Source organism: Nelumbo nucifera, chromosome 3 (genome assembly GCF_055504915.1).
Source record: "Nelumbo nucifera cultivar China Antique chromosome 3, China Antique-T2T, whole genome shotgun sequence".
In the NCBI taxonomy this organism is placed as follows: Eukaryota; Viridiplantae; Streptophyta; class Magnoliopsida; order Proteales; family Nelumbonaceae; genus Nelumbo; species Nelumbo nucifera.
In genome coordinates, this window is record NC_142651.1 from 14,894,393 (window position 1) to 14,908,072 (window position 13,680).

Genomic DNA, 13,680 nt, shown 5'->3' on the forward strand with positions numbered 1-13,680 from the left:
AGAAATTCGGACTAACTGAACGCCAGTAATAAATTTATAGCCAGCCCCAGTGCCCCACCGTAAAAGATGCGGGTCCAATGCTTTTAAATACTTACGTAGAACCTTATCAGTTATCACAGCCAGCCTTGCTCGTCTAGAAGCACATAAGAGAGGTCCGACTAGAATACGAATTAGTTAAGGCCTGGGACATCCATTCCTTATGGTATTTTTTGTCTGTCCACTCATCTACTGTAGCCCGTCCAAAACCCTAAACAGAGGGTAGGGTCTTTTCAAACGGGAAAAGAAAAAGCAATGCAAACAAACAGTAAATTTTAGGGTAGTAAGAAGTAAAAAGTAAAAACTATGTACCTCTAAGGCGGGACTCATGTATTGGGAACATCTCCCGATGTGAACTCGAGGGAGACAAATACAATACAACCCACTTTGTGGGCCCTGGTCTTCCTAATGCCATATGGACCCCATTCCGGAAGCGGACTGACTGACAGGTCCTAGAAACTTATGAAGGGCAGAAGAAATAGTGGTAAGCCCACTCCCTCCCCAGGCACTGATGGGCCAGGCGCAGGTTGACCATCACCCGAAAGAAAAGGAATCCCATGCTTTCAATTGGTCAGAAAATTAATTTACACAAATAATAAAAAGGTACCGTCGGGATCGAGTTGATACGGCTTTGCCACATGGGCCCCGCCTGTACGGCCAAACAGTATGGAGGATAGCAAAAGTCGTGTCCACAGCGTATTTGTAAACCCATTAATTAAAAAAAAAAAAAAAATGATAGAGTTCGGATTTGTTTCTTCGGTCCCTTCAAGCTACAACTTACACGTGAGTGAGGCGAGCTCTGTGTCTCAGCTTCGGCTAAACACATTTAATTAGCACACAGTTTAACGTGTGATTAAGAGAAGCTTAGAAGTTAGAACCACGTCAACAATGACAACCACAACCCCCACCACCGCAAAGAAAGAAACGAAAAAAATAAAGCAAGACTAAATAATACGAAGGAAATCCAACTCCCAGACCTAACTAAAAGGAGGAAAGGTGTACACTGTTCTTGCTTGCTTCCGTTAAAAGGAAGCGAAGACCAAATCAACTTTGCAGTTTGCAGGAGGAAACTGATGAATTCATTAAATACCACTGTTCATCATCATCAGACAATAAATTTTCAAACAGATTTGAGGGCTCTCCCTTCTTTTCTCCCAAATCTACCTCCACCAACCTCCCATACTCCATTTATCCCGACATGATTGTATAGTATAGTAGAATTGTTGAAAGCACCAAATAGATAGAAACCGGAACAAATTAAAAACACTGTGCACTCAAGGAAAGAAAAAGAGAAATGAAACCAAATAAATGGAGCAAGTTGGATGGGAGTTGACAACATTGATAGAGGTACAGTCTCTCAATTTGGACAGTCGAAAATGATGGCATTGAACAGAGCAAAATAATATCAAATACCAAAGAACATGAGAAAGAAAAACAAAAGAAAATCCAAACTGTAGCAACCAATTGAATTGCTACTAGAAATGGAGGAGAAGAATCAAGGCAGAACAATTTGTAAGGTTACAACGATTGTTAAGCATTCAAGCTTCACCCAATCAAAGTAGATTAAAAATAATTAATAACTCAAGAAAGAAAAATTCTGCTACTAATTTGTGCTCCTCCCTAATAAAGAAAATAAGAGACATAAATTAAACGATTATAAACTTAAATTTGAATCTCTCTCTCTCTCTCTCTCTCTCTCTCGTTCTGTTTGTGTATCTATATGTGTCTCAACTTTTATTTGTTTCAGAAAAGGGAGTTATTAACGATGGAAACAAGAAGAAAATGAACAAAAGAAACGATGAAGTTTCCAAGAACACAACCAATCTTTCACCAAAAATTTCCCACAAAACGCATTTCAAAAAATTCTTCTTTTGTGTAATAAAACGAAGACCAAAATGGGAAATACCAAAAGCCCAGGACATATCCTTATCAAGAATTGAGTTAACAAAACTTGTAAATAAATTGGAATCAATAGAAAACTGAAAATCGAGAAATACCCAACACACCCATCTCATAAATCCAACAGATTTAATAAAACTGAAAAAAAAAAAAAAAGTAAACCACAATTGAATTCCAAAATAAATTCCCTTTTTTTTTTCTGTTTTACTCTTCCCTTCTTCTCTTCTAGAATTGAACAAAAGTATTCAGTAATCACCAAAAGAAAAGAAGGAAAAAAACTAGTCCCTCTCATTCTAATAGTTTCTGGACAATAACAACAAGAAGAAAAAGGAAAAGGTTCAGGATGATGAGGAAGAACCATTAGTGGTAACATGAGCACTACTATCATTGTGGTGACTGTGGTTGTGGTTGGTGTCTGGGCTACTTCTACTTCCATTTGCGTCTCTCTTGCCGAAAGTATGTTTGTTATTATGCATCCATACCTTCAAGACGCCTTTCCCCACCCCAATCTCATTGCAGAACTCCTCCACTACCTCTTCGTCAGTCTTCTGCATCTTCCACCCGAGCCTCTCTGAGAACGCATGCATCTTCTCCTTCTGTTCCTGGCTGAATTTCGTCCGAAACCGCTTTCTTCCATTTGGGTTTGTTGTCGTCATCGTTACCGTCGCGGCTGTTGTTGCTGCCGCAGTGGTGCTCACATGATTTTCCGGCGCACCCGATAAGCCGGTGCTCAGTGCTAGCAACATGTGGGGTGCAGATGGGTAGTACGAAGACAAGAGAGGTGGCGGGGAGGCTGAATTTGGGCTCCTGCCGCGAGCTACTATGGGTTGGTGAGGATGGTGCTGCAGTTGCTGGTGATGATAGTCAACCGTGTGGGTACCCTCATCAGGTTCACGGCGATGAAAGTTGCGGTGGCAACCGCAAGCAGCACATTTTAGGGAAGTTGGGTCGGTTGGGGTGGCAGATGGGGAGGGCATGAACTCTCCGCACCCATCTAAGGCATGGCCTCCTATGCTTGCCGCGTGGTTCTTGAGACATTCCTTGTAACTAACCACCGCCGCAGGGGTGGTCGGGGTGTGATTCTGGTGGTGGTGGCGCTTGAGTACGCCGTTGGAGAAGGATAAAGGCTTGGAAATGTGATGTTCGTTGAGCTTGGCTGGTTGGGTCGGAGATGGTGTCTCGCCGTCGGTTTCCTGGGTTTTCCTTGTGCTGTTGGGGGTTGTATCGGTGGCTAAGTCCATGGTTGGAACATTTAAGCTGGACTTGTAGACGCTTTGAGAGTTAGGGTTTTGGTGGATGGGTAAAGGAGGGCCTTCTCCTTCGTGAGAAACGGTCGGAAGGTAGAGAACAAAGATGGGGAAGGGAGGATGGTGAACAAGAGAGAGAGAGATGTTGATGATGACGACGATGATGATGATCAGTGATGAGTGATGAAAAAATCTGGGCTTTGTGGATGACGGGAATACAGAACACAACTATACAAGTGTCCTTCTTAAACACTAGTTTTCAACCCTGGTTCTAATCTCTGGTTAAGTTTCTCAACCCTTCAAGTTAGATGTGGTGTAAATTTGCAATAAATTCGTGTCTCAGATATTTATTACCTAAACTCGGTCGATTGACTCGTGCATTCGCACGAGTTAATATTGTCACAGCCCTCCATTAAGCCTGCAGAACGAGTTCCCCTCGTTCGATGACCGCGTTGACCCGGTAGTATTATTTAATATTACATGATGTGAGATTAAACATTTAAACCAATAAAATTACTTTTTGTTTTGTAATTAATCGAAGTAGAAATAATCCACCTTCTGCACCCGCATGGTTCTGAATTTGATTTCTTTGATAGCAGTAATAAACAACCGTTTATTTTTTATTTTTCTTTTTTTACTTTTTTAGTTTTATGACCAGAAACTAGCAATTGGTTGTCTGGTTGAGACTTGAGAAGTTGAGAGAGACCTGGGACCCTTCTGTTTTTAGAAAATTTCGACCGGTTTATTTGTTTTCGGACAAATAAAAAAACTTTTGAAAAATGGAGTGGCCTTTTTGTCAATTTGTCACGTCTTGTAAATTTTTTGAAGATGTATGTATCATTCTGATTGTGTATGTTTCGTACAAGTAATCCGTTTTTTATTAGAGTGAAAAATCCGTTTTTTATTAGGACAGAAATGCCCCTAAAAAATAATAATAATTAATCGCGATTTCATATTGACAGGCTAATAAAACAGGCCCACGTGGAACAGCTGCCGTGCTGCCACGTGGTATAAAAAGCGCAGACTGTGTGACACGTGGTAATTCAGCCCATCTTGTTACACATTGCGTGCACTGCTTCCATAAGAGATGAGACTTTTGTTCAGGTTATTTTTGTCGTAATATAATTGGGTGGTGTGTTCGGTCTGGCCTATATTTGCTCGTTAGAGAAGCGATAGAGTACTTTACGCACCACAAAGCTGCTTGACTAGGCTTGGTACGAATACCGTCGAATGCACAGACTACGAAGCAATTCAAACCACAGACTACGAAAACAAAAGCAAAGCTTGGATATCATGCACGGTGAGGATGACATCATCATCATCTCAATCATGCAATGAGCGTAGCTGGGTTGGGGCTTCAAACATCGATATATGTGCATATACACTAGCATTGGAACTCGCACCCTTGTGGTGATACTCTTCTCTACACTCTACTATGATCCACCCATTTGGCATCTATCAGAAAAACCCACCCGTTTGGCACTACCAACCTTCTGAGCGAATTTTTTTATGGATACTTTTTATTATTTTTTTTACTTTTCATTTGCGCTGGTAAATATAAATTCTGATTTATTTTTAATTCTCAAATTTGACTTTATTTGACAGGGAATACCGGCTGAAGCAGGGTAATTTGCAATGTTTTAAAAACCGATCAGGTGGTCGAACCGTTTTTGCCTCGGGGTCGCGTGTCATCGGTTCAACCGTTTGGGTCAAATGGGTCGACCACCCATGTGTATTTAAGGTGTATAATTACTTATATACATACGTACATATATATAAGTATATATTTTATCATTAAATAATATATAAATATGTTTTAAATATGTTATATGTATTTTTGTATTTAAATTATGTTTTTAATCCATTTTTAATTTCTTTTATTTATAAAAAATATTAAAAATTGTAATTTGAGGCCAAAAAGGGGATTTTTTCATGAAAATAACAAGGCAAGGTGCCTATGGCCCCTTGGATGCATAGATTTCAAAAAGTTACTCAATCAAAAAAAATAAAAAACACCCTAATTGGACATTGAAGTGCAAAGTTATGGCCTCTAAAAGTTTGCATGCATTGAGTGTGCAACCCATGACTAGTGACCGGATCGAATAGGTCAACGGTTAAACCGTCTAGGTTGAATAGTTCTTGATCAAGTTAATGGTTTTTAATCATCTGACAGGTCTTGACTGAATCGGGCCCAAAATCATTGTTGGTGACGGTTTGAACGATTTGACCGGCTAGGTCAATAGCGGATTGAAAACACTAATAATTTGTTTGGGAATAATATACAAAGTACAATGAGAATTCCCATTGACCAACTTTCGCCTCCTCTCCAAACCCAAAAAAAGAATGCCCCAAAAGAAAACAAACAAAAAAAAATATTGAATTGGATTGGTTTGAAGACTAGGTAAGGGTGTGGGGGTAGCATTATATGCAAAATGGGATTACCTGCAAACAAAAACTCTTCATAGACTTGCAATTACATATCCCCGTGAATTTAAGATATTTTATATTTATATAGAACTTTTGATTGCAGTATATATATAAGTGTGTGTGTGAGAGAGATTAAAAGTCAAGTTCATTTAGGGTTACCATTGAGGGATTACTCTAGGTGGTCCACAGTTAGATCCTAGTCCTAATCTCCTACAATTTATACTAAGGCGTAATTTATTCATTGATGAAGGGTGATTTGGCATGACCTAGTAAGAAGGGGACATGTAGACGCGATTTGCTCGAAGGGTGACAATTCAGCCAAACGAACCCAGCCCGTAACATTCGGAGCTCGGATGTTCAGCCACCTCGGCGTAGAAACACCTTGACACCCATTCCAATTTGGGACTAAAGAACTAAAGTACCAGTTCGGAGCTAAAGAGTCAAAATTCCACGTAATTGACTCGAAAGGTCTCCCCAACGGACCCCGAATTTCTCGGATCACAACGAGACTCATCCTATCTCCGCCTGAATCGAAGGTAGACGATAAACCTTATCAACACATTGCTCTCCTTCAAAAACAGAACAAATCTTATTCGCACAGCCTGGAGATCCCGGAGCTCTTCCGTAAGGCCCACAACTACTCCATTATATAAGGACATAAAACCCCAAGGCAAAGGTACACGTGATTATTTTACTCACTAGCATTCAAGCACTCAAGTATTCAGCTCGCATCCACAATATAATACTGACTTAAGCATCGGAGCGACCTCGCCGGGTTAGCTACCCCGGGTTCTCTGATCTACTATTTAACAGATCAGTCCAGCTCACTGTGCAATTAGAGTTCGGATTGTCTTCCAGCTAGGAGTATCCAGATCGCGCACCATCAATTGGTGTCGTCTATGGGAAACGATCGAAAGGTCGTCCCAACTTTAGTTGAAATTTTACTTATCCCAATGGACTCTTTCAGCAACACCGGAAAAAGTATCGAGATGAACGTCATCGGGGGGCAAGATCAGCAATCAACCTTCCCTCAAGGTTCTACGGTATGCATTGGTCGTTTTACTATTCCTCTTACAGTGTCAGGAGTCCCATCACTGTCCGTACCGTAGGGCACTATGCAAGTGAGTGTCCCGCTTCCCCCAGTGGGCGCGACTTTCTCCAAGCCATCTGTGGTTCCTCCTAGAATCGGGCACTCCCAATTCCCTGGCCTCGTTCAGTGCGTCTGGACAATACAGATCTAGATGCAACGGGTCCAACAATTCCAATAGTATCAACATTACTATCTGTACCTGCAGTATCGGCAGCAGTTCCCACCACTGCAACCGATTCCACCCCGACACCCAGGGTTGCATCAGGACCAAACCTCGAATCGGCTTGGAAGTACCGATTCCTCCCAAGGGTCAGGTTTCGCCCTGTAGGAGGAGAGACAGTCAGCACACTCCTCCAGTCTCGCAAGGAAATTTTAGAAACTGGTTCGGGGATAGTCAACTCAACAGGGCCAATCCTCCTTGGCACTCCCAGCAAGAAAATGACGGCTCATGAGGAGATAATAGCCAGCCCGGAGTTCAAGGTGCGAACTCAAGGCAGGATCCCTCCGTCCCTTGCGATAACCAGTGCGAACCCCACAACCAAGAGAACCTAGCAAGAAAGAACTAGGATCTACCTCACGATAATGTCTGTAGTGATGCCGAAATACCAGACCAGACCAAAATCAGCAGTACCAACGCCGAGCCGATGAAGAAGCAGTAGCGGCGACATCGCAAGCCACACCGCTCCTCGACCTGAAACAATCCATCGGTGAAGCCAAGTCAGCAAGCAAAGCAAACCAAAGAAAAGGAAGAAGTGAGCTCGGTGGCTACGAAGATTGCGCCTCCATTACTTTTCCGGTCATCTCCTCTGTCTCCCGAGCTCTTAGCAACTCCGATGCTGAAAGATTTCAAGGTGCCCCCGTTAGACAAGTATGATGGGTCGTTTGACCCCAACGATCATGTGGATTCCTTCTAGTCTTAGATGCACCTAGCTGGGGCTGACGAGTCCTACATGTGTGTAGCCTTTTTCACTACGTTTAGGGGGTAGTCAAAACTTGGTATCGGAACCTCGCGCCGGGCTCCATCAAAAGCTGGTCCCAATTTGCCGACCTGTTTACTGTGCACTTCATTACCAGCAAGAGGTGCCCAAAGTCACAAGAAAGCCTTCTGAACGTGGTTTAGAGGGAAGGAGAATCAATTAGAAGCTATATAAAGCGCTTCAACAATACTTGCTTGCAGAGAAAGGAATCACCCATAAAGAGTTCAACTGGCAAGCTAACAAACCGAAAGATATCACCGAATTCCTCAAGTTAGCAGATCAGTTCATCGGTACCGAGGAGGAGATCAACCAAAAGATCGACAATCCACTGCTAGAAAAGGGGAAAAGAGAGAATGAAGGAACGAGAATGGACAATCCACCGCCAAAAAAGAGGAAGAGAGAGAAGTAAGTCAAGAAGTCGGTCCCCCTCGCGCACTCACAAGCCAAGTTGGCGCTCCAGGACCCTACCTGTGGAGAGAACGAGCTATACGCCTTTGAATGCTAAGCGATGAGAGATCTTAATGGCTACTAAGGATTCCTCCTTCGTCAAATGGCCTCCCAGGTTAAGGGGAGACCCGACAACAAGAAACCCGAATGTCTACTGCCATTTCCACCGAGATCGTGGACACAGCACGGAGAATTGTAGGAATCTCCGCAACGAGATCGAGGAACCTATCCGCCACAGGTATCTGAAGAATTACATATTGCGAGAAGAGAGGGGGCAAGCAGACCGACAGGAAGATCAACAGGGGGACCAGAGGAGGAATGGCTCCGAGGTCAGCAGGAAAAATGAGCAACCACCGCGACAGTTGCCAGAGGAAAGACTAGTCCGCGGGGTGATTAACATGATCACCGGCGGGTCCATCATCGCTGGATGTACATTGGCAGATAGGAGGACCTCGGTCCACGAATGGGAGAACGAAGGTGAAAGCCCGCCAAAGTGACATCAGCTCGAAGAACCGATCTACTTCACTGAGGACGATGCATGCGAAATCCAGTACCGTCATGAGGATGCTTTAGTGGTGAAGCTAAGGATTAATGACTTCGAGGTAAAATGCATCTTGGTGGTCTCAAGCAGCTCAACAGACATACTCTTCAAGGAGACCTTTGACAAATTACAATTACAGCAGAGCGACTTGAAACCGGTAAATACGCCTTTGATAGGGTTCAGCGATGAGGAGGTCAAACCTCTTGGTCGAATCACAGTACCCGTGGAAGCCGGCACGTGGCCAAACATTGTGCGATTTGAGCACACATTCTTGGTAGTCACGAATCCCTCCCCCTACAATGCAATAGTAGGTCGGCCTATCACGCATGTTTTACGTGCGATAGTATCCACTTACTACTTAGTGATGAAATTCTCAACTGATTACAGAATGGGATTCGTTAGAGGTGACCAGCTCGAATCCCGCAAGTGCTACGTGGCTGCCTTAAACGGAAAAGCAAAGATGGTAGAGGATGTCGAGCTCGAGTGACCAGTGGAGTATACTGACGAACGAGCTTCCCCGAAAGAAGAGATGGTCCACATACCAGTCTCTGCCGTTGAACCAGCCAAAACTCTTCAGATCGGTGTCTCAATCAACGAACCACTTCGAACCCAACTAGTAAGTTTCTTACTTGAAAATTTAGATATTTTTTCTTGGTCCGCGGCAGAGATGCCTGGGATTGATCCAAAAATTAAAACTCACAAACTTAATACCGACCTTTTAGTTAGGCCAATAAGGCAAAAGAAACACAACCTCGCCCCGGAACGTTGGAGGGTAGTCGATGAAGAGGTGGGGAAGCTCTTCACGGCAGACTTCATCAGGGAAGTCCATTACCCGAGTTGGGTGGCTAACCCTGTTTGGGTGAAAAAAGTCAATGGCAAATGGCGCATGTGCATCGATTACACTGACCTGAACAGAGCCTGCCCAAAAGACTGCTTCTCGTTGCCCAAGATCGATTGCCTAGTGGACGCGACCTCAGGGCATGAGTTGTTGAGCTTCTTGGATGCCTATTCCAGTTACAACCAGATTAGGATGGATTCCGCTGACGAAGACAATACCGCTTTCATAACTGATGGGTTATATTGTTACATGGTCATTCCCTTCGGATTGAAAAATGCTGGGGCAACATTCCAGCGCCTTGTAAATAAAATTTTCGAGCCGTTAATCGGCAATAAAGTAGAATGTTATGTTGATGACATGGTTGTGAAGACCCAGTTTTCAAATTCTTTGTTGAATGATTTAAAAGATGTTTTTCAAATTTTACGAAGATATAACATGAAGTTAAATCCAATAAATGCGTCTTCAGAGTCACTTCGGGTAAATTTCTTGGCTATATAGTCAACCAACGCGACATCGAGGCCAACCTGGACAAAATAAAAGCGATTCTAGATATGAGACCACCTCGTAAAATAAAAGAGGTCTAGAGGCTGGCTAGCCGGATAGCCGCCCTGAGCCGCTTCATCTATAAATCGGCATACCAGTGCCTACCCTTTTTTAAAGCTATAAAAAAGAGCAAGGACTTCGATTGAACTGAAGAATGCCAGCTCGCTTTTGATGAGCCGAAAAGGTACTTAGGTACCGCCCCAATTTTAACTCGACCCGAAGAAGGGGACGTGTTAAAACTATACCTCTCTGCGAGCGATGAAGTGGTTAGTTCGGTACTAATCAAAGAAGTAGGTCGGGTTCAACGACCCACCTACTATGTTAGCAAAATTTTGCAGGATGTAGAAACTAGATATCCGGAGATCGAGAAACTAGCATACACACCGATCATAGCAGCTCAAAATCTTCACCCGTACTTCCTAGCCCATACTATCGTTGTTCTCACCAATAAACCCCTGAGGCAGATTCTGCTCAAACCCGAGGTGTCTGGAAGATTAATGAAGTGGTCTATCGAGCTGAGCGAATACGATATCCGGTATGAGCCTCGACCAGTAGTCAAAGCTCAGGTCTTGGCAGATTTTGTAGCATAGTGCACATTCGGCGTAGTGACCCCCGAGTTGATCGAGCTCGCTCACACGACGGGAGCATCAACCGGTGCAAAGCCAACCCCAGTCAGAGTGGAACCGACCTAGGAGAAGGAGACCTGGATCCTCCACATCAATGGCTCGTCCAACTACTAGGAAAGTGGTGCAAGACTGATACTGTACGGCCCAAGTGAGGTGAAGTTGGAGTATGCTCTCCTGTTCAAATTCGAGGCATCGAACGAAGAAAAATATGAAGCGTTGATCGATGGGCTAACCTTAGCAAGGGAAATGAAAGCAAAGCACTTCATCATATGTAGCAACTCACAACTAGTGGTCGACCAAGTCACTGGTGAGTACGAAGCCCGTGACCCCACTATGGCAACTTACTTGACCAAAGTCAGAGAGATCCTGTGCAGCTTTGTCTCCTGCTTTACCAGACAAATTCCGAGGTCCGAGAACGCTAAGGCCGACGCCTTGTCATGTCTAGCTAGCACGAGCAGTAACACTATACATAGAGGACTTACCTCGGCCTAGCATTCTCGGGGGAGCAGAAGAGGTCGCTCCCGTGTCACAAGCAGAACCAAGCAGGATCGACCCACTTGCGAGTTATCTACTCCACGGGACCCTACCTGCAAAATACAATGCGGCTCGGAGGGTAGAGCGCCATTCAGCCAAGTACATCCTCATAGATGGATAGATGTACAGAAGATCTTTCACACTCCCTTACCTGCGTTGCTTGCGACCCTCAGAAGCTGAGCATGTACTTCGCGACACTCATGAAGGCTTGTGTTGTGGACACTTGGGGGGCAGAGCCCTCACACAGAAAGTGTTAAGGCAAGGCTATTATTGGCCAACAATGAAGGCAAATGCACTCGAGCTCGTCAAAAAGTTTGACAAGTGTCAAAGGCATGCCAACATCCACCACCAACCTGCTGCTGATTTGAAATACCTCACCAACCCATGGCCCTTTGTGCAGTGGGGAATCAACATCCTTGGTCCTTTCTCGCCAGCAACAGGTCAGAGGAGGTTCTTGGTTGTAGCAGTAGATTATTTTACAAGGTGGGTGGAAGTCGAACCCTTGGTAACGATCACAGCCCGCAACATACAGAATTTCTTATAGAAAAACATAGTATGCCGATTCAAACTACCCCAAGTGTTGATATCCGACAATGGGAAGCAGTTCCAAGATGTTAAGTTTCAAAACCGGTGTGCTGAGATGGGAATTCAGCAAAATTTTACCTCGGTAGCATACCCCCAAGCGAACGGACAAGTAGAAGTAACTAACAGGGCGATACTTCATGGACTAAAAGCTCGCTTAACTCGAGCCAAGGGATTGTGGGTAGACGAACTGCCCAATGTCCTTTGGGCCTACCAAACTACTATCAAGACTACGACGGGTGAGACCCCCTTCAACCTCACATATGGCATAGAGGTGGTGATTCCGGCAGAGATCGAGGTACCCACATTACGATTGGAGGCTTATGATAAGGAAACAAATGATGATGAGCTCCATACCAACTTGGACCTGGTAGAGGAGGTGCGAGACCTGGCCTACATTCGGACCACAGCCTACCAGTAGAAAGTAGCTCGGTACTATAATGCCCAGGTCAGAAAGCGACAGTTCCATGTCGGCGACCTGGTTCTTCAAAAATTATGGTACCTGAGCCCGGTGTAGGTAAGATCGGACCAAATTGGGAAGGTCCATACCATGTAAAGCGGGTATTCGGGGATACGAGCTTGAGACTTTGGAAGGGAAGCAGGTACCTCGAGCATGGAATATTGATAACCTAAGAAGGTACTACTTATGAGCCTGTGACTCCAAGGCAAAATTTCTCTATGCGACTACTGGACTGATAAAAAAAGACGATTGACTGGAGAGAGGACTGTGAGTCACTCCCAGAAGCCTAAGGGCTATGGTGCCGAGCTGATAACTACAATAAGTCCTAGTCACCTCTTCGGCATAGGCAGACAAGCCCTATTCTCCTGTTCGGCATAGGCAGACAAGTCCTAGTCGCCTCTTGGGCATAGGCGCAACGATCCCCAATCGCCACCTCGGCTTGGGCAACTATGTCGCTCGTGCATAGACAGGTTGGGTATATACCCTATAGTGTCTATCCACCTCGACGCACAACAAACACAAGGGTTGTTCCTACCTGGAGTCCAGCTCGCTAGACTGGTACTTTGGGATAACCAATTGCCTTTAAGTAGCCTGTGCATAGACTGGTCAGGTGCATACCCTACATTGTCTATCCACCTCGGCGATGCAAGGTTAATCCCACTTGGAGTCTAGCTCATTAGTCTGGCACTTCAGGATAACCAACACTTAGAAAAAAATTTTTTAGAAAGATTTTGCATAAGACTTTTTGAATCATTATATTTCATTAACATAAAGGTTCCGAGTACATGCTTACTAAAACCGGGCTCGGAGGCCCGAGACATACACTATATGGGGGGGGATCCAAGAAAAGAGGCTTGTTTAAACATCAGATCTGCCAAGAATCCCCTCCAGCAGGTAGGTTAGTTTCCATGTGGTCCTCCACATCATCTCGGCCTGCCTCCCCTGACGGTCTCGCCTCGAGAAGTTTGTCATCGCTTTCTCCCATGGAGGAGTCAGGTTCCTTGTCAGCCTCCTTCGCCATCTCAGGAGTAACGGTGGACATGGAGATAGATCCAAAGTCAACGTCGGGAAATTTCTGCCACATCAACCACTTGTAAAGCTTAAAGCCCGACTCGTATGAGCCAGAGCCATACTCAACTTGGAGGTCGTGAAACTCAGGGGACTCCTTGAACTCCTTGATGGCATGATCTCTTTCTTGAATCCTCGCCTCCTAAATGGCAGTTTCGAAGATCTCAGCGCACTCCTTGATTATCGCCTCAAGGTTTTCATTCTCCTGGAGGAGAGCTTCCTTCTCCCCCTTGAGCTTCTTGAGCTTCTTCTTCTCCTCCGTTAGCACTAGGATCAGCCCCTCCTGGCTCCAATCTCCATTCTTGGCTCTAAGAACGTCACCCCGAGCTAAATCCAGCTCGTGATAAAGCTTTCAAGCGTTCTCT

General features: G+C 44.5%; 1 protein-coding gene across 1 annotated transcript; it reads right to left on the bottom strand.

Annotated features, from left to right (window-relative positions):
* Positions 1-1,378: 1,378 nt before the first annotated feature.
* On the bottom strand, positions 1,379-3,457 carry LOC104597496 (zinc-finger homeodomain protein 11). The gene has a single exon (XM_010259078.3). It carries the CDS (start codon positions 3,174-3,176, stop codon positions 2,274-2,276), a length of 903 nt encoding a protein of 300 aa, XP_010257380.1. The 5' UTR covers positions 3,177-3,457; the 3' UTR covers positions 1,379-2,273.
* Between the last annotated feature and the right edge of the window lie 10,223 nt (positions 3,458-13,680).